A 22,204-nucleotide genomic window follows, 5' to 3' on the forward strand; every position below is an offset into this window, starting at 1 on the left:
GATAAAAACCTAATCCGATACACGTTTTTGTGAGCCTAAAATACCAGAATATTTACAATTTCAGGCAAATCAGATAAAAACTACGGTTTCTAGAAACCCAAGGAGTTAAATTGGGAGATAGTTCTTATGGGGGCTATACTAAAATATGGACTGATACTCACCGTTTTCGGCACACCTCTTTATGACCCGAAAATACCTCTATATTTCCAATTTCAGGCAAATAGGATAAAAACTTCGGATTCTAGAAGCCCAAGAAGTAAAATCGGGAGATCGGTCTATATGGGGACTATACCAAAATATGGACCGATACTCACCATTTTCGGCACACCTCTTTATGGTCCTAAAATACCTCTAGATTTCCAATTTCAGACAAATTGGATAAAAAGTACGGTTTCTATAAGCCCAAGACCCCAAATCGGGAGATCGTTTTATATGGGGACCATACCAAAACATGGACCGATACTCACAGTTTTCTGCACACGTATTTGTGGTCCTACAATATCTCTAGATTTCCAATTTCAGGTAAATTGAATAAAAACTGTGTTTTCTATAAGCCCAAGAAGTAAAATCGGGAGATCGGTCTATATGGGGGCTATACCATAATATGGACCGATACTCACAATTTTTGGCACACGTATTTGTGGTCCTACAATACCTCTAGATTTCCAATTTCAGGTAAATTGAATAAAAACTGCGGTTTCTATAAGCCCAAGAAATAAAATCGGGAGATCGGTCTATATGGGGGCTATACCAAAATATGGACCGATACTCACAATTTTTGGCACACATATTTGTGGTCCTACAATACCTCTAGATTTCCAATTTCGGATAAATTGAATAAAAACTGCGGTTTCTATAAGCCCAAGAAGTAAAATCGGGAGATCGGTCTATATGGGGGCTATACCAAAATATGGACCGATACTCACAATTTTTGGCACACGTATTTGTGGTCCTACAATACCTCTAGATTTCCAATTTCAGGTAAATTGAATAAAAACTGCGTTTTCTATAAGCCCAAGAAGTAAAATCGGGAGATCGGTCTATATGGGGGCTATACCAAAATATGGACCGATACTCACAATTTTTGGCACACGTATTTGTGGTCCTACAATACCTCTAGATTTCAAATTTCAGGTAAATTGAATAAAAACTGCGGTTTCTATAAGCCCAAGAAGTAAAATCGGGAGATCGGTCTATATGGGGGCTATACTAAAACGTGGACCGATACTCACCATTTTTGGCACATCTCTTTATGGTCATATAATACCTCCAGATTTCAAATTTCAGGCAAATTGGATAAAAACTACGATTTCTATAAGCCCAAGACCCCAAATCGGGAGGTCGGTTTATATGGGGACTATATCAAAACCTGGACCGATATAGCCTATCTTCGAACTTGACTTGCCTGCAGACAAAGGACGAGTTTGTGCAAAATTTCAGCGCGTTTGCTTCATTATTGAAGACTGTAGCGTGATAACAACAGACAGACAGACAGACAGATGGACAGACGGACAGACGGACAGACGGACATCGTTATATCGTCTTAGAATTTCTCCCTGATCAAGAATATATATATTCTTTATAGAGTCGGAAATCGATATTTCGATGTGTTACAAACGGAATGACAAACTTATTATACCCCCGTCACCATTCTATGGTGGTGGGTATAAAGATGGAAAAAGCACACAAAACACAAATTTAAAAGAGAATTGTGTTTTAAATGTATCCTTACTTCAATTCTCCGTTTCTTTGGCTTGGAATCAGCACCAAACTCATCAGTGCAAAGATAAAATCTTTGGAACCGGGTATGTTTTTTTTTTCTGTGTACATTTATACCAACTATATGTTTCAAATTTCCAGTCGATAGCTTGTTTCGTTGGGAAGCTAGCATGATTTCAACAGCCAGGCGGATGGACATCGCTACATCGACTCACAATGATTTTTTGGGGTCTGGAGCCACTATCCCGTATATTCCATAACTACCGGATTCAATAAGAACATTTTCAATGACTTTGTGGCCAACCTTGTGTGCTGGGTTAGCATGAGCTTATCACAATGGACTGAATAGTCTAAGTGAGCCTGAAATTTAATCTAGTATGAGCTCCATCAGTATGACCTCCATCGGTGGAGTTTTACAGAACTTTCTAGGCAAATGTGGTTTTTATTATTTTAAAATTACAACTTGACCACTTTTCAAACTAGGAGTGACCTTATTAGAAATTTGCAATAATTATTCATCAATAATTAAACATGGTATATATATTATGAATCAATATGATTGTTTATCATGAATCTCCTTCATTTAAATTCTTAATCCCATACACTGAAATCATACAACTGTTAAAATTTGTTGTATGCCTAAATCATCAATAAAACTAATTAAGCTTCCAAGAAGCCTGCATAACAAAAAATATTTATTTATCACCAATTAATTGCTTTCTTTAATGTGTTTTGTAGTTTTGTAGCATACATTTAGGCAAAGTCATTAACATTAAACATCTGTATAAATACCTGCTATACAAGGCTTTCTAACTTAAAATGGCCAAATTAAATTATTCGAAATTTTAAATTAATTTCCAAAGAATTGAAAATCTTCGATTTGAAACTCAATTTAATTAAAATGCAAAATAGAAAATAATCTACATTAATAAACACATTCGATGATTAGTTTAATTTAAATATTCGTTTGTTATGACTGTTGATTTTAGGATATAATTACATATTAATACATATATTAAACTTTGCTACCAATTATAGCTTTTCATTGGAGAAGTCATTAGTAGCAATACATATATTAAGATTTCATAGCATACTTTCGTAGGCACTAATATGCAATATTTAAAGTATACCTTGGGGCTTATACATATAAAATTAATGACAACAAAGACTATGGACTGAAGAGTAATTTCTATGGAATAGGTATACAATGAAAGTTGCCATATTTAAATCTCTCATTTCTATGCATTTTATTTATGGTTTGTTCATATTGAATGAGAAACCAGAGATAATTGCTTTAAAAGAGCAGTCACTTCGTTTATGACATAAATGACATTTGCAATTCTCTTTGGCATCACAAAAGTCAATTATCTATGCAAAGTGATAGAGCAATACTGGAATTATATTCAGTGTTGGCAAAGTTTATTCTTTTGCCTTTCTTAGTTCTTTGTTTTTTTTTTTTTCATTTCTTTGGCACAAAGCATATTTTAGGGGTTTGTCATAGATATGCTCCTTGTTTTGGCATCATATCAAACTCCATTTGAATGACAAATAAATAAATTTGTTTTGCCAATACAATAGGGTTAACAAATTTGTATACAATAACTTTGAAGTAACAATGCGTTGACAGTAGTGTGCTCAATGACAAGGTGATCCTTTTCATAGCAGAGTCCAAACGGGGTTCAACATTGCGGTGATACTACTTAGAGAAACTTTGAAACACTTAGAAAATGGTCAAAACTGGGATTGAACCCATGACCCTGGCATCACTGTGTTTCTTAGAGAATGATAGAATTAACAAGTATATACGGCCGTAAGTTCGGCCAGGCCGAATCTTATGTACCCTCCACCATGGATTGCGTAGGAACTTCTACTGTCATCCACAATTGAATTACTTGGGTTGCGATAACACTTGCCGATGGCAAGGTATCGTAAAACTTTTTAACACTGTCTTCTAAATTGTAAGTTAGTCCATAAGGGATATATATTAAACAAAAAAAAGGCCGATTAAATACGTATATAATTCAGTTTGACAAAATGTTCTATAGAAATAAAATGTTGACAAAATTTTCTATAGAAATAAAAACTTGACAAAATTTTCTATAGAAATAAAATGTTGACAAAATTTTCTATGGAAGTAAAATGTTGACAAAATTTTCTATAGAAATAAAATGTTGACAAAATTTTCTATAGAAATAAAATGTTGACAAAATGTTCTATAGAAATAAAATGTTGACAAAATTGTCTATAGAAATAAAATTTTGACAAAATTTTCTACAGAAATAAATTTTTTACAAAATTTTCTACAGAAATAAAATTTTGACAAAATTTTCTATGGAAATAAAATGTTGACAAACATTGCTATAGAAATAAACTTTTTACAAAACTTTCTATAGAAATGAAATTTTGACAAAACTTTCTATAGTAATAAAATTTGACAATTTTTACATGGCTGTTAGAGGCCATATACTAACGAAATGTACCAAATTTCAACCGCATCGGATGACTTTTGCTCCTCCAAGAGGCTCCGAAGGTCAAATCTGGGGATCGGTTTATATGGGAGCTATATATAATTATGGACCGATATGGACCAATTTTTGCATGGTTTTTAGAGACCCTATACTAACACCACGTACTAAATTTCAATTGGATTGGATGAATTTTGCTCATCCAAGAGGCTCCAGAGTTCAAATCTGGGGATCGGTTTATATGGGAGCTATAAATAATTATGGACCGACATGGACCAATTTTTGCATGCTTGTTAGAGACCGTATACTAACATCAGGTACCCAATTTCAAACGGATCGGATGAATTTTGCCCCTCCAAGAGGCTCCGGAGGTCAAATCTGGGGATCGGTTTATATGGGAGCTATATATATTTATGGACCGATATGGACCAATTTTCGCATGGTTGTTAGAGACCGTATACTAACATCAGGTACCAAATTTCAACCGGATCGGATGAATTTTGCACCTCCAAGAGGCTCCGGAGGTCAAATCTGGGGATCGGTTTATATGGGGGCTATATATAATTATGGACCGATATGGACCAATTTTTGCATGGTTGTTAGAGACCGTATACTTAGACCACGTACCAAATTTCAACCGGATCGGATGAATTTTGCTGCTCCGGAAGGCTCCGCAAGCCAAATTTGGGGATCGGTTTATATGGGGGCTATACGTAAACGTGGGCCGATATGGCCCATTTTCAATACCATCCGACCTACATCAATAACAACTACTTGTGCCAAGTTTCAAGTCGATAGCTAGTTTCGTTCGGAAGTTAGCGTGATTTCCACAGACGGACGGACAGCCGGACAGACGGACGGACATGCTTAGATCGACTCAGAATTTCACCACGACCCATAATATATATACTTTATGGGGTCTTAGAGCAATATTTCGATGTGTTACAAACGGAATGACAAAGTTAATATACCCCCATCCTATGGTGGAGGGTATAAAAATTAAAATGTGTCAACATTATTATTCGGTCCATTGGGGAATATATTGATATATGGAGAGCATATTTTCAGGCGTCACAATTGTCTGTCTAACCATAGTGTTATGGTTTGAGAAAGACAAAATGATCAAAATTATAGTTTGGAAAGCATTAAATCGTTTGTGTTAAGGCACCAATTACATCTGTAACTTTAGAGGAATTCATGTTCAAAATTTATGAAAAATATTGTACTAAAAAGGAGCTAATTAAAAAGTGGCAAAACTTGGCTAAAAGGGGCAAAATTATGTAAAAAGTATGGCACAAGCCACTAGAAAAATAAAAAAGCCCCAAAAATTGCAATTATTATAAACATTGATAAAATTGTCACAAAGTTGACACTGATTGGAGCATTCCAAATTTCGAACAAATCGGTTTCGCATAGATGGGTTAAAAAAATGTCATCTGGAGCCTCAAGAAATAAATTCGAGAATATGGTTTTTATGGTCACAAATGGATAATTCTCTATAGTATATAAAGTGAGTGCACCTAATAATAGGCAATCAATTTTGCTATTAGTTAGTTACTCCTAAAAATATGCATTGCTCTATAATTTGGAATCTACTATAAGCAATCTCTGATTTCAAATTCCGAGTACATCAGATCAAAACGAATGATTAGGACTTATCAATATGCAAAATCGGGCGATCGCTTTATATGGGACTACCAGGTACACCTGTATGAAATGAGCGTTTTTTGGAAATCTTTCTTTTGGTGGTCTTCCAGGTTCTTCATTTCTCACATCAAAATCATTATTTTTGAACCGTTGAAACCATCTTTTGCATGTTGCTTCTGATAGAACATGATCACCACATGCCTCGACAAGTATTCGATGCGACTCTGCAGCACATTTCTTTAAATGAAACAAACAAGTATATACGGCCGTAAGTTCGGCCAGGCCGAATCTTATGTACCCTCCACCATGGATTGCGTAGAAACTTCTACTAAAGACGGTCATCGGCAATCAAATTACTTGGGTTGCGGCCGATGGCATCTTAAAACTTCTTAATATCATCTTCTAAATTGTAAGTTAGTCCATGCGGGATATATAGTATACAAAAGTAAGGTCTAATTAATACGTATATATTCAGTTCTTGACCGGTATATATAGGGAAGAAATAATTACGAACTGATATGAACTTGTGTGCGGAAATTATAGAGCCAGAATAGAAATATGGGGGTCGCATTATATGGGGGCTATGTGAACACAAGTCTACTTTCTATTGTTTTGTTTACTATACTATAATATTTATTTATACTTTCTATAAATCTTATGACTATGTGTTCCTAAACTACCATGTTGAACTATAAAAGAATATAATTCTTATTGTTCTTATATTGTGATTAAATAAATAATAATAATAAATAATAAATGGCAGATTTTTTATTGTTTGGTAGACTGGTAGAATTCTTGATGTTTTGGAAGAATTTGCAAAATATTCCTTAGCAACTATGAAATCCTTCATAAATTTTCTATAGAAATAACATTTTGACAAAATTTTCTACAGAAATTCAATTCTGAAATTTTCTATAGAAATGAAATTTTGACAACATTTTCTATAGAAATATAAAATTTTGACAAAATTTTCTATGGCAGTAAAATTTTGGTAGATAATTTTTGGCTCGAGTGGCAATCGTTATTTGTCTGTGATTGGGGATCGGTTTATTTGGGGGCTATATATAATATAGATCGATACGAACCAATTTTGACATGCTTGTTGTCGGCCATACACTAGCGAAATGTACCAAATTTCAAACGAATCGGATGAATTTTGCTTCTTCAAGAGGCTACGGAGATCAAATCTGGGGATCGGTTTATATAGGGGCTATATATAATTATGAACCGAAATGGACCAATTTTTACATGGTTGTTAGAGAACATATACAACACCACGTACTAAGTTTCAACCGAATTCGGATGTAATTTTCTACAGAAATTCAATTCTGAAATTTTCTATAGAAATAAAATTTTGACAAAAATTTCTATAGAAGTAAATTTTTGGCAAAATTTTGTATAGAAATTATATTTAGACAAAATTTCTTAAAGACATAAAATGTTGACAAAATTTTCTATAGAAAGGAAATTTTGACAACATTTTCTATAGAAATATAAAATTTTGTCAACATTTTCTATGGCAATAAAATTTTGGTAGATTATTTTTGGCTCGTTATTTTTCTGTGATTGGGGATCGGTTTATTTGGGGGCTATTTATAATATAGATCGATACGAACCAATTTTGACATGCTTGTTATCGGCCATACTCTAGCGAAATGTATCAAATTTCCAAAGGATCAGATGAATTTTGCTCCTCCACGAGGCTCCGGAGGTCAAACATTGGGATATCGGTTTATATAAGGGCTATATATAATTATAAACCAATATGGACCAATTCTGGCATGGTTGTTAGAGACCATACACTAACACCACGTACCAAATTTCAACTAAATCGGAAGAAATTTGCTTCTCTTAAAGGCTCCGCAAGCCAAATCTGGGGATCGGTTTATATGGGTGCTTTATATAGTTATGGACCGATGTGAACAAATTTGTGCATGGTTGTCAGAGACCATATACTAACACCATGTACCAAATTTCAGCCAGATCGGATGAAATTTGCTTCTCTTAGAGGCTTCGCAAGCCAAATCGGGGGATCGGTTTATATGGGGGCTATATATAATTATGGACCGATGAGGACCAATTTTCGCATGGTTGTTAGGGACCATGTACTAAAACCTTGTACCAAATTTCAGCCGGATCGGATGAAATTTGCTTCTCTTAGAGGCTCCGCAAGCCAAATCGGGGGATCGGTTTATATGGAACAATGTGAACCAATTTTTGCATCGGTCCATAATTAAAGGGTGATACGGTCAAAATTTGGTCAATTTAAACATGACGTATTTCTTTCAATTTTGCATTTAAAAAACCTGAACACCCCTCATTTTAAAGGTGTGTGTGTGTAGAATGTTGATCCTATTTTGATTTTGGAATTCACTCTTCTGTTGTAAAAATGCCGTCCAAGCAAGAAGAGCAGCGTATCAAAATTTTGTTCGCGCATCGCGAAAATCCGAGCTACTCGCACGGAAAGCTGGCAAAATCGCTAAAAGTTACCAAATCAACCGTTACAAATGTAATTAAAGTGTTTGGGGAACGTTTGTCGACAGCAAGAAAGTCTGGATCGGGGGGAAATCGAAAACCGGAAGCCGCTGAGACGACAAAGAGAGTTGCCGGTAGTTTCAAGCGAAACCCTAACCTCTCTCTCCGAGATGCCGCAAATAAGCTGGGTGTATCGTCTACAACCGTGCATCGAGCCAAAAAACGAGCCGGACTATCGACTTACAAGAAGGTAGTGACTCCAAATCGCGATGATAACCAAAATACGACGGCCAAAGCGCGATCCCGGCTGTACACGACGATGCTGACGAAGTTTGACTGCGTGGTAATAGACGACGAAACCTACGTCAAAGGCGACTACAAACAGCTTCCGGGACAGGAGTTTTATATGGCAAAAGGAAGGGGAAAGGTAGCAGATATTTTCAAGCACATAAAACTGTCAAAGTTCGCAAAGAAATATGTGGTTTGGCAAGCCATCTGTACCTGTGGCTTGAAAAGCAGCATTTTCATAGCTTCCGGGACTGTCCACCAAGAAATTTACGTGAAAGAGTGTTTGAATAAACGTCTGCTGCATTTCCTGAAGAAACACGGTTGTTCCGTACTGTTTTGGCCGGATTTGGCATCTTGCCATTACGGTAAAAAGGCCATGGATTGGTACGCCGCCAACAACGTGCAGGTGGTTCCCAAGGACAAGAACCCCCCCAACACGCCAGAGCTCCACCCAATTGAGAAATACTGGGCTATTGTCAAGCGGAACCTAAAGAAGACCAAAAAAACTGCTAAGGACGAGCAGCAGTTCAAGGCAAACTGACTTTCTGCGGCGAAGAAGGTGGACAAGGTGGCTGTACAAAATGTGATGGCAGGTGTCAAGCGTGAGGCCCGGCAATTCGGATTTGGAAAAGCGAAAGCGTAACTGAATATTTTTCCTGAATTTTATACTAATTGAACTTGAAAAAGAAATTTTATTTGATTTTTTAAATAAACGATTTCACCGATTTACACGCGTTTTCCCTTGACCAAATTTTGACCGTATCACCCTTTACATATTTTTCACACATGTAGTTCCCTTATGGAGGGTTTAAATATCTCAGACTTAGATATATATATAGACTTGCCTGCAGATGAAAAAATTGATATTTGCACAATTTCAGTAGACCCTCAACCCCCATATTAACCGATCCCCGAATATGGCACCTCCGGAGCTTCGTTGAAATTAGACACGTGGTGTTAATCAATCTAGCATGCAAGCAATGGTCCATACCGTAGTTAGTTATAGCCCCCATACGTACAATTCTCAAAGATAATAAGAATGAACTACAGTATGGTTAAAATGATCATGATTTGGTGCCAATGATTTTTTCTTTTTTTTTAGTTCATTTTTTCTTCTATGAGTGTAATTTTGTGAGTTGTAGTTAAAAAGTACACCAGGGCATTAAATTTTCTGCTTTTAAAAACATTTTGTGGACATCTCAAAATGTGGTGTATAATTTAGTTTAATCTTCGCATGAAGTATTTCATTCTTGCTACAAAAGGGTTTGCTTTTTTTCTGTGTAGTGTTTTAATCTTTCAATTTCAATGTTAGTATGGAAAATAAATAAAAAACAAGTATAAACGGCCGTAAGTTCGGCCAGGCAGAATCATATGTACCCTCCACCATGGATTGCGTCGAAACTTCTACGAAAGACTGTCATCCACAATCGCATTACTTGGGTTGTGGTATCTTAAAACTCCTTAACATCGTTTTCTAAATTGTGAGTTAGTCCATACGTGATATATATGAGACAAAAAAGTTATGTATAGTTAAGTCTACAAATAATTACGAATCGATTTGGAGAATTGAAATATGGGGGTCGCTTATATGGGGGCTATATACAATTATGAACTTGATATGGACCAATTTTTGTGTGATTGGGGATCGATTTATCTGAGGGCCATATATAACTATAGACCGATATGGACCTAGTTAGGCATGGTTGTTAACGACCATATACAAGCACAATGTACCAAATTTCATCTCACTCGGATGAAATTTGCTCCTCCAAGAGGCTCAAAAACCAAATATCGAGATCGGTTTATATGGGGCTATGTATGATTATGGACTGATATGGACCACTTTTGGCATATTTGTTAAATATCATATACTATCACCACGTACCAAATTTCAAGCAGATCGGATGAATTTTGCTTCTCCAAAAGGCACCAGAGGTCAAATCTGGGGATGGGTTTATATGGGAGCTATATATAATTATTGACTGATAGGAACCAATTCCTACATGGTTGTTGGATACCATATACTAACATCACGTACCAAATTTCAACCGAATGGGAAGAATTTTGATCTTCGAAGGGACTCTGGAGGTCAAACCTGGGGATCGGTTTATATGGGGCCTATATATAATTATAGACCGATATCGACCAATTTTTGCATGGGAGTTTGAGGCCATATATTAACACCACGTACCAAATTTAAACTGAATCAGATGAATTTTGGTGTTCCAGGAGGCTCCGTAGGTCAAACCTGGGGATCGGTTTATATGGTGGCTATATATAATTATGGACCGATATGGACTAATTTTTGCATGGTTGTTAGATACCATATAAAGGGTGATTTGTTAAGAGCTTGATAACTTTTTTTTTTTTTTAAAACGCATAAAATTTGCAAAATCTCATCGGTTCTTTATTTGAAACGTTAGATTGGTCCATGACATTTACTTTTTGAAGATAATTTCATTTAAATGTTGACCGCGGCTGCGTCTTAGGTGGTCCATTCGGAAAGTCCAATTTTGGGCAACTTTTTCGAGCATTTCGGCCGGAATAGCCCGAATTTCTTCGGAAATGTTGTCTTCCAAAGCTGGAATAGTTGCTGGCTTATTTCTGTAGACTTTAGACTTGACGTAGCCCCACAAAAAATAGTCTAAAGGCGTCAAATCGCATGATCTTGGTGGCCAACTTACCGGTCCATTTCTTGAGATGAATTGTTCTCCGAAGTTTTCCCTCAAAATGGCCATAGAATCGCGAGCTGTGTGGCATGTAGCGCCATCTTGTTGAAACCACATGTCAACCAAGTTCAGTTCTTCCATTTTTGGCAACAAAAAGTTTGTTAGCATCGAACGATAGCGATCGCCATTCACCGTAACGTTGCGTCCAACAGCATCTTTGAAAAAATACGGTCCAATGATTCCACCAGCGTACAAACCACACCAAACAGTGCATTTTTCGGGATGCATGGGCAGTTCTTGAACGGCTTCTGGTTGCTCTTCACTCCAAATGCGGCAATTTTGCTTATTTACGTAGCCATTCAACCAGAAATGAGCCTCATCGCTGAACAAAATTTGTCGATAAAAAAGCGGATTTTCTGCCAACTTTTCTAGGGCCCATTCACTGAAAATCCGACGTTGTGGCTCGTTAGTAAGTCTATTCATGATGAAATGTCAAAGCATACTGAGCATCTTTCTCTTTGACACCATGTCTGAAATCCCACGTGATCTGTCAAATACTAATGTATGAAAATCCTAACCTCAAAAGAATCACCCTTTACTAACACCATGTACCAAATTTCAGCCGGATCGGATGAAATTTGCTTCTCTTAGAGGCTCCGCAAGCTATAATTTGGACCGATGTGGGCCAATTTTCGCATGATGATGATTTTTGGAAAGCATTAATTTTTATACCCTCCACCATAGGATGGGGGGTATATTAACTTTGTCATTCCGTTTGTAACACATCGAAATATTGCTCTTAGACCCCATAACCCTGGGTCCCATAACCCTGGGTCCCATAACCCTGGGTCCCATAACCCTGGGTCGTGGACCCATATATTCAGGGTCGTGGTGAAATTCTGAGTCGATCTAAGCATGTCCGTCCGTCCGTCTGTTGAAATCACACTCATTCCGAACGAAACAAGCTATCGACTTGAAACTTGGCACAAGCAGTTGTTATTGAAGGTAGGTCGGATGGTACTGCAAATGGGCCATATCGGTCCATTTTTACGTATATCCCCCATATAAATGGACCCCCAAATTTGGCTTGCAGACCCTCTAAGAGAAGCAAATTTCATCCGATTCTGCTGAAATTTGGTACAAGGTGTTGGTATACGGTCTCTAATAACCATGCAAAAATTGGTTCACATCGGTCCATATAAACCGATTTTGCTTGCGGAGCCTCTAAGAGAAGCAAATTTCATCCGATCGGGCTGAAATTTGGTACATGGTCTTAGCAGATGGTCTCTAATGACCATGCAAAAATTGGTCCACATCTGTCCATAATTATATATAGACCCCATATAAACCAATCACCAGATATATATATATATATATATATATATATATATATATATATATATATATATATATATATATATATATATATATATATATATATATATATATATATATATATATATATATATATATATATATATATATATATATATATATATATATATATATATATATATATATATATATATATATATATATATATATATATATATATATATATATATATATATATATATATATATATATATATATATATATATATATATATAAGATTCAGGCTCACTTAGACTGAATCTTAATCGGGCTGCCACTTTAACCTTTAACCTTTAACCTATATATATATATATATATATATATATATATATATATATATATATATATATATATATATATATATATATATATATATATATATATATATATATATATATATATATATATATATATATATATATATATATATATATATATATATATATATATATATATATATATATATATATATATATATATATATATATATATATATATATATATATATATATATATATATATATAGCCCTCAGATAAATCGATCCCCAATCACACAAAAATTGGTCCATATCAAGTTCATAATTGTATATAGCCCCCATATAAACGACCCCCATATTTCAATTCTGTCTCTCTACGTATCGTGCAAAAAGTCCATATCGATTCGTAATTATTTGTAGACTTACCTATACATAACTTTTTTGTCTAATATATACCACGTATGGACTAACTCACAATTTAGAAAACGATTTATGATACCACAACCCATGTAATTCGATTGTGGATGTCAATCTTTCGTAGAAGTTTCTACGCAGTCCATGGTGGAGGGTACATAAGATTCGGCCTGGCCGAACTTACGGCCATATATACTTGTTTTTGCTGGACTGTTCCGCATTGAGGCGCAGATTATAAAAAAACACGAAATTCCAAGGTTTAGGTCGATCGTATAAAACTATGCCATCTGGAGCCTTAAGAAATAAAATTCAGATAAAGCTTTTTATGGAGGGTGTAAAATATCTCAACCTTGTCTATCTTATCCATAGACCTGCCTGCAGATTAAAGAAACGAATATGTGCACAATTTCAGTAGATCATCAACCCCCTGTAAACCGATCCCCAGATATGGCACCTTCAGAGCTTCCATGAGGTGCATTTTTCATCCCACGAAATATGATACGTGACGTTAGTCTATGCCCTCTTACTACCGGCCAAAAATTGATCCATATGGTAAAATACTTATTTATAGCCCCCATATAAACTGATCCTTAGATTTTACTTATTGATGCTCCTGGAAAAGCCAATTTCAACCAACCAAAGTAATTTGATAGCGGATGACAGTCTTTAGAAGAACTTTCTATGCATTCCATAGTGCAAGGGACATATGATTCGGCCTGAACGCTCTTATGGCCGTATGTTCTTGTTACTCCTTAAAGTATGCAATGTTTTGTGTTTTTTGTAATTTAGTTTAATTCGGACGACGTAGTTCATTCTTGTTACAAAATAGTTTGCTTTTTTCTGTTTTCTGTAGTGTTTTAATCTTTCAATTTCAATTTTAGTATGGAAAATAAATAAATAAATATTTTTCCTCAAACAATTCTTACAGTTTTTTGGCCTACATATTTCAATTTCTCCTGGAATTGCCCATATTCCCGCAACTCACGCTTAATGATTATGGTGTGACTTTTTAGATTTTTTTTTTTAGATTTCATTTTCTTACTGTTAAGCTTATACTTACATCAAATGTCTCTCGCATTTCAAGGAGATTCATGTGCACATTGCCACTTATATTCAGAGTTTGCAAATGGCTTAGACGCTTCACTGACTGCGGTTCTAAACGCACCAATTTGTTATACGACAAATCCAAAAAAGTCAAATTAGTCAAACTAAGAAATGAATCGCTTGGAACTTTGGCCAAACGATTGTAGGACAAATCTGAAAAATAAGTGAAAAAGAATATAGACGATAAGATGTGGTAAGGAAAAGGTTTTTTTTTTTGTTAGTGGTCTAAAGAGGGTTTTTAGATATAAAAACAAAAAAATCTTGTGAAGAAAGTATGATGGAAATTGAATGGTAACCACAACCCGAACCATCAGAAATGAAAACTCCAAACAAGACTAGCAAAAAACCCAAAATCATTTAAAAAGTTCTCTAAAAACTCAAAATGATTACTTATGCGAAAAGTTTGTGTCAACATTCTTTATGGTCGACCACTGGGACAAAAAAAAACTGCAAGCAAGTAATGAAAATGGTAGCGGTGGTGTCAGTTGGTTCATGGAATGCCATAACTTACCCAAATGTTGAAGACTTTTCTGCGAGCGGAATAGTTCATCGACAACCACGGACAATTGATTGCCATCCAGTAAAAGTTTTCTCAGATGCTTGATGTCACGAAATTCATCTTTGTCAAGAAATTTAAACTGTGTAAGCCATAGACACGAGAGAAAGAGAAAATCGAAATGAAAATGGGGATAAAAATAAGTTACACAAAAACCCATATTTTCCATTAAAAGTCAAGCATTCAATTTTTTTCTCTCAAGAATTTGAATTTTTCGACATTTCATACCTCATTTCTTCCCAAATCGAGCTCGGTTAGTTGCGGTAATAAATTGTACAGTTGAGGATTGATTTTCTTCAATTGACAGTTGCGACATTTGAATACTTTCAATTGCTGAAATTCAAAACGAACAAAAAGAAAAAAGATGACAAAAGGATTAGATGAAAAATTCCCAGGCAATTGCCCATCAATATTATGGTGATCAGTGTGTACTTAAAAGTGATGGTTATGGCAATGATAGATTGTCCCAACTTACCGGCACATCGCGGAAGACATCCGGTGGCAGCTCTTGCAAGGGATTACCACTTAAATCCAAATATCTCAACTTGCTCAACATGAAAAATATTCGCTGAACCAACTCACCAATGGAATTGTCAGCCAAATTAAGGCGACGCAGATCCTGGAATAAAAAGGAAAACGGGCAATTATAATTGGTCAAAATGGCTTAGATTTTTTTGGTAATTAAAATTTAACTAGCGTTTTGTTTTCAGAAAAAAAAAACAAAATGGGTCGAATAAAAAAGTCGAATAATTAATTTTCGACTTTTATATTCTTATATGTACTTCAAAATATTTCTTCCCTACAAAAGAAGCAAATAATATTTTCCTCAAAATCCCTTGAATACTTCTTCAATGCTTTTGCAATCAGAGCGAGTTATTGAAAATCCTATCAGAAATTATCTGAGCACTTTGTTCAGTTAAATATCATTTTCCTTTCTCCTTAAGAAGTTTACCAATAATCCCCCCTATCTTAAAAAGCAATCAGTAATTAAGAAATCTGTAAACAAAAATAATTTCCAAAGTATCTCAGGTTGTTACTCACCGTTAAATTACAGAATACCGAACTGGCCATGTTAATAATTTTATTTTTCGATAAATCCAATTCCAGTAAATTATTTTGTCCACGAAAATGGCTCTGTTGTATCAGCGAAATGTTATTTCTGGAGAAATCTGTATTTTACAATGGCCACAATTCCGGACCGCACATGCAAAAATTCAGGACAATGTTCATGATGATGGCGATGACGATGACCATGACGAGAAGGATAATATTCCACATTCAGAAGGAATGTTGATGACAATGAATTTGGGAAAGTGCACCGCAAATATGAAATGACCAGAGCCAACATCATCGTCAGCGTTGTCATCGTCATTCGTTCGAGTGAGGTTTTATGTTGTGTCACAAGCAGTGGTCATATCCATTTATAATTTTACAGGATTCAGACATGCAGATTTCGATTGAAATATGTAAAATTGTTGTTCATCCATGAACATTTCCGTAGCAATTATTAAGACAAATTGAAATGAGACGAAAAGAAAGAAAATTGTGAGATATACATGGAAGAAATTCATTTGAGATTTTATTTCATAAATTAGAATAAAGGGATAAAAAAGAGCATAATTGTTTTATTTTCATAGAGATTATAAAAACTTATACCATCAGATTTTATATTATACCCTTATAATGGGTATTGTAACAAAATTGCAATATTTTCTTAATCAGTGTTATATTAAAGACGATATGCGTCTCGTTTGAAATCTATATCAAAAGAGCTGCAATCTAGAAATTCAGTACAGATTCTAAAATTTTGTCAAAATTTTATTTCTATAGAAAATTTTATTTATTTTTTTTTTATTTGTCAAATTTTGTCAAAATTTTATATCTATAAAAATTTTGTCAAAATTTTATTTCTATAGAAAATTTCGTCAAGGCTTATCTCTATTGGAATTTAATTCAAAATTTTATTTCTATAAAAAAATTGTCAAAAATTTAATTCTATAAAAAAATTTATCAAAAGTTTATTTATATAAAAAATTTTATGAAAATTTTATTTCTATAGAATATTTTGTCAAAATTTTATTTCTATAAAAAATTTGGTCACAATTATATTTTTTATAGAAAATTTGGTCAAAATTATATTTCTATAGAAAATGTTGTCAAAATTTGATATCTGTAGACAGTTTTGTCAAAATTTTATTTATATTATTTCGTCAAAATTTGTTTGTATAGAAAATTTCGTCAAGACTTATCTCTATTGGAATTTAATTCAAAATTTTATTTGTATAAAAAAATTTGTCAAAATTTTATTTCTATAAAAAAGTTATCAAAATTATATTCATGTAGAAAATTTTGTCAAAATTTTATTTCTATAAAAAATTTTGTAAAAATTTTACTTCTATAGAAAATTTTGTCAAAATTTTATTGCTATAAAAAATTTGGTCAAAATTATATTTCTATAGAAAATGTTGTCAAAATTATATATCTGTAGACAATTTTGTCAAATTTTATTTCTATAGAAAATTTGGCAAAATTTTTTTTCTCTTTTTTTATTTGTCAAATTTTGTCAAAATTTTGTTTCGATAGAAAATTTCGTCAAGACTTATCTCTATTGGAATTTGATTCAAAATTTTATTTCTATAAAAAATTTGGTCAAAATTATATTTCTGTAGAAAATTTGGTCAAAATTATATTTCTATAGAAAATGTTGTCAAAATTATGTATCTGTAGACAGTTTTTTCAAAATTTTATTTCTATTGAAAATTTTGTCAAAATGTTATTTCTTTTTTTTTATTTGTCAAATGTTGTCAAAATTTTATTTCTATAAAAATTTCGTCAAAATTTTATTTGTATAGAAAATTTCGTCAAAATGTATCTCTATTGGAATTTAATTGAAAATTTTACTTGTATAAAAAAAAATTATCAAAATTTTATTTATTTTATTATATTTATTATTTTATTATATTTTATTTCTATAGAAAATTTGGTCAAAATTATATTTCTATAGAAAATTTTCTCAAAACTGTATTTCTATAGAAAATTTTGTCAAAATTATATATCTGTAGACAGTTTTGTCAAAATTTTATTTCTATAGACAATTTTGACAAAATTTTATATCTATTTTTTTTATTTGTTTAATTTTGTCAAAATTTTATTTGTGTAGAAAATTTTGTCAAAATTTTATTTCTTTTTTTTTATTTGTCAAAATTTTATTTCTATAAAAATTTCGTCAAAATTTGTTTGTATAGAAAATTTCGTCAAGACTTATCTCTATTGGAATTTAATTCAAAATTTTATTTCTATAAAAAAATTTGTCAAAATTTTATTTCTATAAAAAAGTTATCAAGATTTTATTCATGTAGAAAATTTTGTCAAAATTGTATTTCTATAAAAAATTTTGTCAAAATTTTACTTTACTTCTTGACAAAAATTTGGTCAAAAGTGCAATGTGCTGCAAGTGCCGTCTTTTGCTCCAAGGGCTTATCAGTGACTTTCTGATCAGATTTTTGCCCTGAGAGTCTAGTTTCAGAATCAGAAAGCCACTGATAAGCCCTTGGAGCAAAAGACGGCATTTGCAGCACATTGCACTTTAACAGGACACAAACCAAACTTTAAGGACGTAGATATTTTGACGCAAGAAACCAATTATAAAAGGAGATTTACTCTGGAGATGCTACATATTATAAATGTACCTGCAGAAAGACGAATGAATTTTAAGACTGATACGGACCATTGTGCACATATTTATAGAAATATTGTACAAAAATGTAGAAAGACAGATTAGCTTTTAGTTGTAAATATACTCCCTTGTAAAGAAGTTCACTGTTCTTTAAATTTAAATGTAATTATCTGTGTTTTTCATGTAATGATATATTTTTTGTTAATGTGTTAAATGTTTTTCCTTTTTGTTTAAAGTAATTTCCCTGAAGATGAGCATCGGAGATGTCTCGAAATATTGGAAAATTTTAAATATAAAAATACAACTCAAAAAACAACAACATCTGTTTTTATTCACATGACCTCAAGCCGAACTAAGCAAATATAATTAAAATTATATTTCTATAGAAAATTTGGTCAAAATTATATTTCTGTAGAAAATGTTGTCAAAATTATATATCTGTAGACAATTTTGTAAAATTTTATTTCTATAGAAAATTTGGCAAAATTTTATTTCTATAGAAAATTTGGCAATATTTTATTTCTTTTTTTTTTATTTGTCAAATTTTGTCAAAATTTTGTTTCGATAGAAAATTTCGTTAGGGCTTATCTCTATTTGAATTTAATTCATAATTTTATTTCTATAAAAAAAAAAATTGTCAACATTTTATTTCTATAAAAAAATTTATCAAAATTTTATTTATGTAAAAAATTTTGTCAAAATTTTATTTCTATAGAAAATTTTGTTAAAATTTTATTTCTATAAAAAATTTATCAAAATTTTATTCATGTTGAAAATTTTGTCAAAATTTTATTTCTATGAAAAATTTGGTCAAAATTATACTTATATAACAAATTTTGTCAAAATTTTACTTCTATAGAAAATTTTGTCAAAAATTTATTTTTATAAAAAATTTGGTCAAAATTATATTTCTATAGAAAATTTGGTCAAAATTATATTTCTGTAGAAAATGTTGTCAAAATTATATATCTGTAGACAATTTTGTCAAATTTTATTTATATAGAAAATTTGGCAACATTTTATTTCTATAGAAAATTTGGCAAAATTTTATTTCTTTTTTTTTTTAATTGTCAAATTTTGTCAAAATTTTGTTTCGATAGAAAATTTCGTTAAGACTTATCTCTATTGGAATTTAATTCATAATTTTATTTCTATAAAAAAATTGTCAACATTTTGTTTCTATAAAAAAATTTATCAAAATTTTATTTATGTAAAAAATTTTGTCAAAATTTTATTTCTATAGAAAATTTTGTGAAAATGTTATTCCTATCGAAAATCTTTTTAAATTTTATTTCTATAGAAAATTTTGTCAAAATTTTATTTCTATAGAAAATTTCGTCAAAATTTTATTTGTGTAGAAACTTTTGTTAAAATTGTATTTCTTTAGAGTGTGGGAGCCACCGTGGTGCAATGGTTAGCATGCCCGCCTTGCATACACAAGGTCGTGGGTTCGATTCCTGCTTCGACCGAACACCAAAAAGTTTTCAGCGGTGGATTGTCCCACCTCAGTAATGCTGGTGACATTTCACGCAGAGAAGGAATATGATCACCGCAACCATGTTTCGAGAGCAAAATGTTATTTTTGGACGGAGAACATGTAACATGTTTGCGGCAACCATATTATTTTCTCAAAAAGCATATGTCTGACTTCGGCAACCATGTATATGTTTGCCGAGAAAACAACATTTTTGCGACAAAAATGTTCCATTGTCACCGTCCAAAAATAACATTTTGCTCTCGAAACATGGTTGAGGCGATCATATTCCTTCTCTGCGTGTTCTGAGGGTTTCAAAGCAGTGGTTTCACTGCAATGTGGGACGCCGTTCGGACTCAGCTATAAAAAGGAGGTCCCTTGTCATTGAGCTTAACATGGAATCGGGCAGCACTCAGTGATAAGCGAGAAGTTCACCAATGTGGTATCACAATGGACTGAATAGTCTAAGTGAGCTTGATACAACGGGCTGCCACCTAACCTAATATTACAGACGATATCTCTCTCATTTGAAATCTATATATAAAGGGGTGTTATCCAGAAATTTAGTACAGATTCTAAAATTTGCCCCGGGGAATAAACGATATACAGATTTATACACTGATGGCTCCAAATTGGATGGACAAGTGGATTTCGGAGTATATTCTAAAGATCTGGAACTTCGAATAGCGAAAAGATTACCTAATCACTGTAGTGTTTTTCAGGCTGAAATATTAGCAACAAGAGACGTGGCGCATTGGCTGAGAAGTAATGTTCCCAAAAATGTTGGCATTAATAAATATATACTCATACAGTCAACCTGCAATAAAATCCTTGTACTCTATTTTCCTTAACTCGAAAACAGCCATCGACTGCCGCAAATCTCTCTATGAGATGGCTGAGCAGCACATTATTCATCTAATATGGATGTCTGGCCACAGGAACATAACGGGGAACTGCGAAGCGGATGACTTGGCAAGGCTAGGGACTACCTTACATATTCCAGGGGAACTAGAACCTGTTGGTATGCGCCTGGCTACCTGCAAGCTCATACTGCGTGAGAAGGCTGTCATGATGGCAAATGTTCGATGGGAGAATTGCAAGGGTTGTAACGACATTTAAACTTAACCAGCACCCTAGATTTGCTAGCGTTCTCGAGAAGTCAGATATCACTCCTGATATTTGCTATAACGGGTGGCTGCCTGATAGGCGATTTTGCAAAAACTTTTGGCGCGAACTATAATGACTATTGTATGAGCTGTCATGATGCGGGGGAAAAGGAATCAATTAAACACCTCTTATGTGAATGTCCTGTATTTTAGGTTTAGATTACTGGCGGACTTGGAAAACTTTAACTTAAGCAGTCTGCTAGTGTTTTTGGTTCAACAAAATAAAATAATGGAGAAGGTTCAGCGGCTAAAACTAGAAGTGCTAATATGTAATAGGTACTTTTAGTTAATGTGGTATCACAATGGACCGAACAGTCTAAGTGAGCCTGAATCTAGATCGGGTTGCAACTTTAACCTAACCTAACATAACCATAGAAAAGTTAGTCAAAATTGTACTTCTATAGAAAATTTTGTCAAAATTTTATTTGTATAGAAAATTTTGTTAAAATTTTATCGTTCGGGTTCGGCTATTATAAAAAAAGGTCCCTTGTCATTGAGTTTAACATAGAATCGGGCAGACTCAGTGATAAGAGAAAAGTCATCACTTTCGTATCACAATGGACTGCATAGTCTAAGTGAGCCTTAAATATCAGTCTGCCATTACACCTTACCTAACATTTTATCTTAATAGAAAATTTTGCAAAAATTTTATTTCCATAGAAAAATCCCTCAAAATATTATTTCCATCGAAAATTTTCTTAAAATTTTATTCCTATCGAAAGCCTTATTAAATTTCATTTCTATAGAAAATTTTGTCATAATTTGTCAAAATTTTCTTTCTATAGAAAATTTTGTCAAAATTTTATTTATATAGGAAATTTTGTCAAAATTTTATTTTTGTAGAAAATTTTGTCAAAATTTTATTTCTATAGAAAAGTTTGTCAAAATTTTATTTCTATAGAAAATTTTGTCAATTTTTT

The 22,204-nt window shown here is 33.0% G+C and overlaps 1 protein-coding gene across 1 annotated transcript in view; it reads right to left on the reverse strand.

Moving 5' to 3' along the window:
• rdo (leucine-rich repeat domain-containing protein reduced ocelli) overlaps positions 1 to 22,204 on the reverse strand; it is a 400,748-nt gene that overhangs the window by 64,482 nt on the left and 314,062 nt on the right. Inside the window, exons 5-9 of the mRNA XM_075297349.1 lie at positions 16,010 to 16,137; positions 15,444 to 15,587; positions 15,197 to 15,301; positions 14,924 to 15,050; positions 14,369 to 14,565 (exon numbers count right to left, since the gene is read on the reverse strand). Coding sequence (XP_075153464.1) covers positions 14,369 to 14,565; positions 14,924 to 15,050; positions 15,197 to 15,301; positions 15,444 to 15,587; positions 16,010 to 16,137 — 701 coding nt within the window. The remainder of the gene's footprint in view (positions 1 to 14,368; positions 14,566 to 14,923; positions 15,051 to 15,196; positions 15,302 to 15,443; positions 15,588 to 16,009; positions 16,138 to 22,204) is intronic.

This window comes from Haematobia irritans, chromosome 2 (genome assembly GCF_050003625.1).
Source record: "Haematobia irritans isolate KBUSLIRL chromosome 2, ASM5000362v1, whole genome shotgun sequence".
NCBI lineage: Eukaryota > Metazoa > Arthropoda > Insecta > Diptera > Muscidae > Haematobia > Haematobia irritans.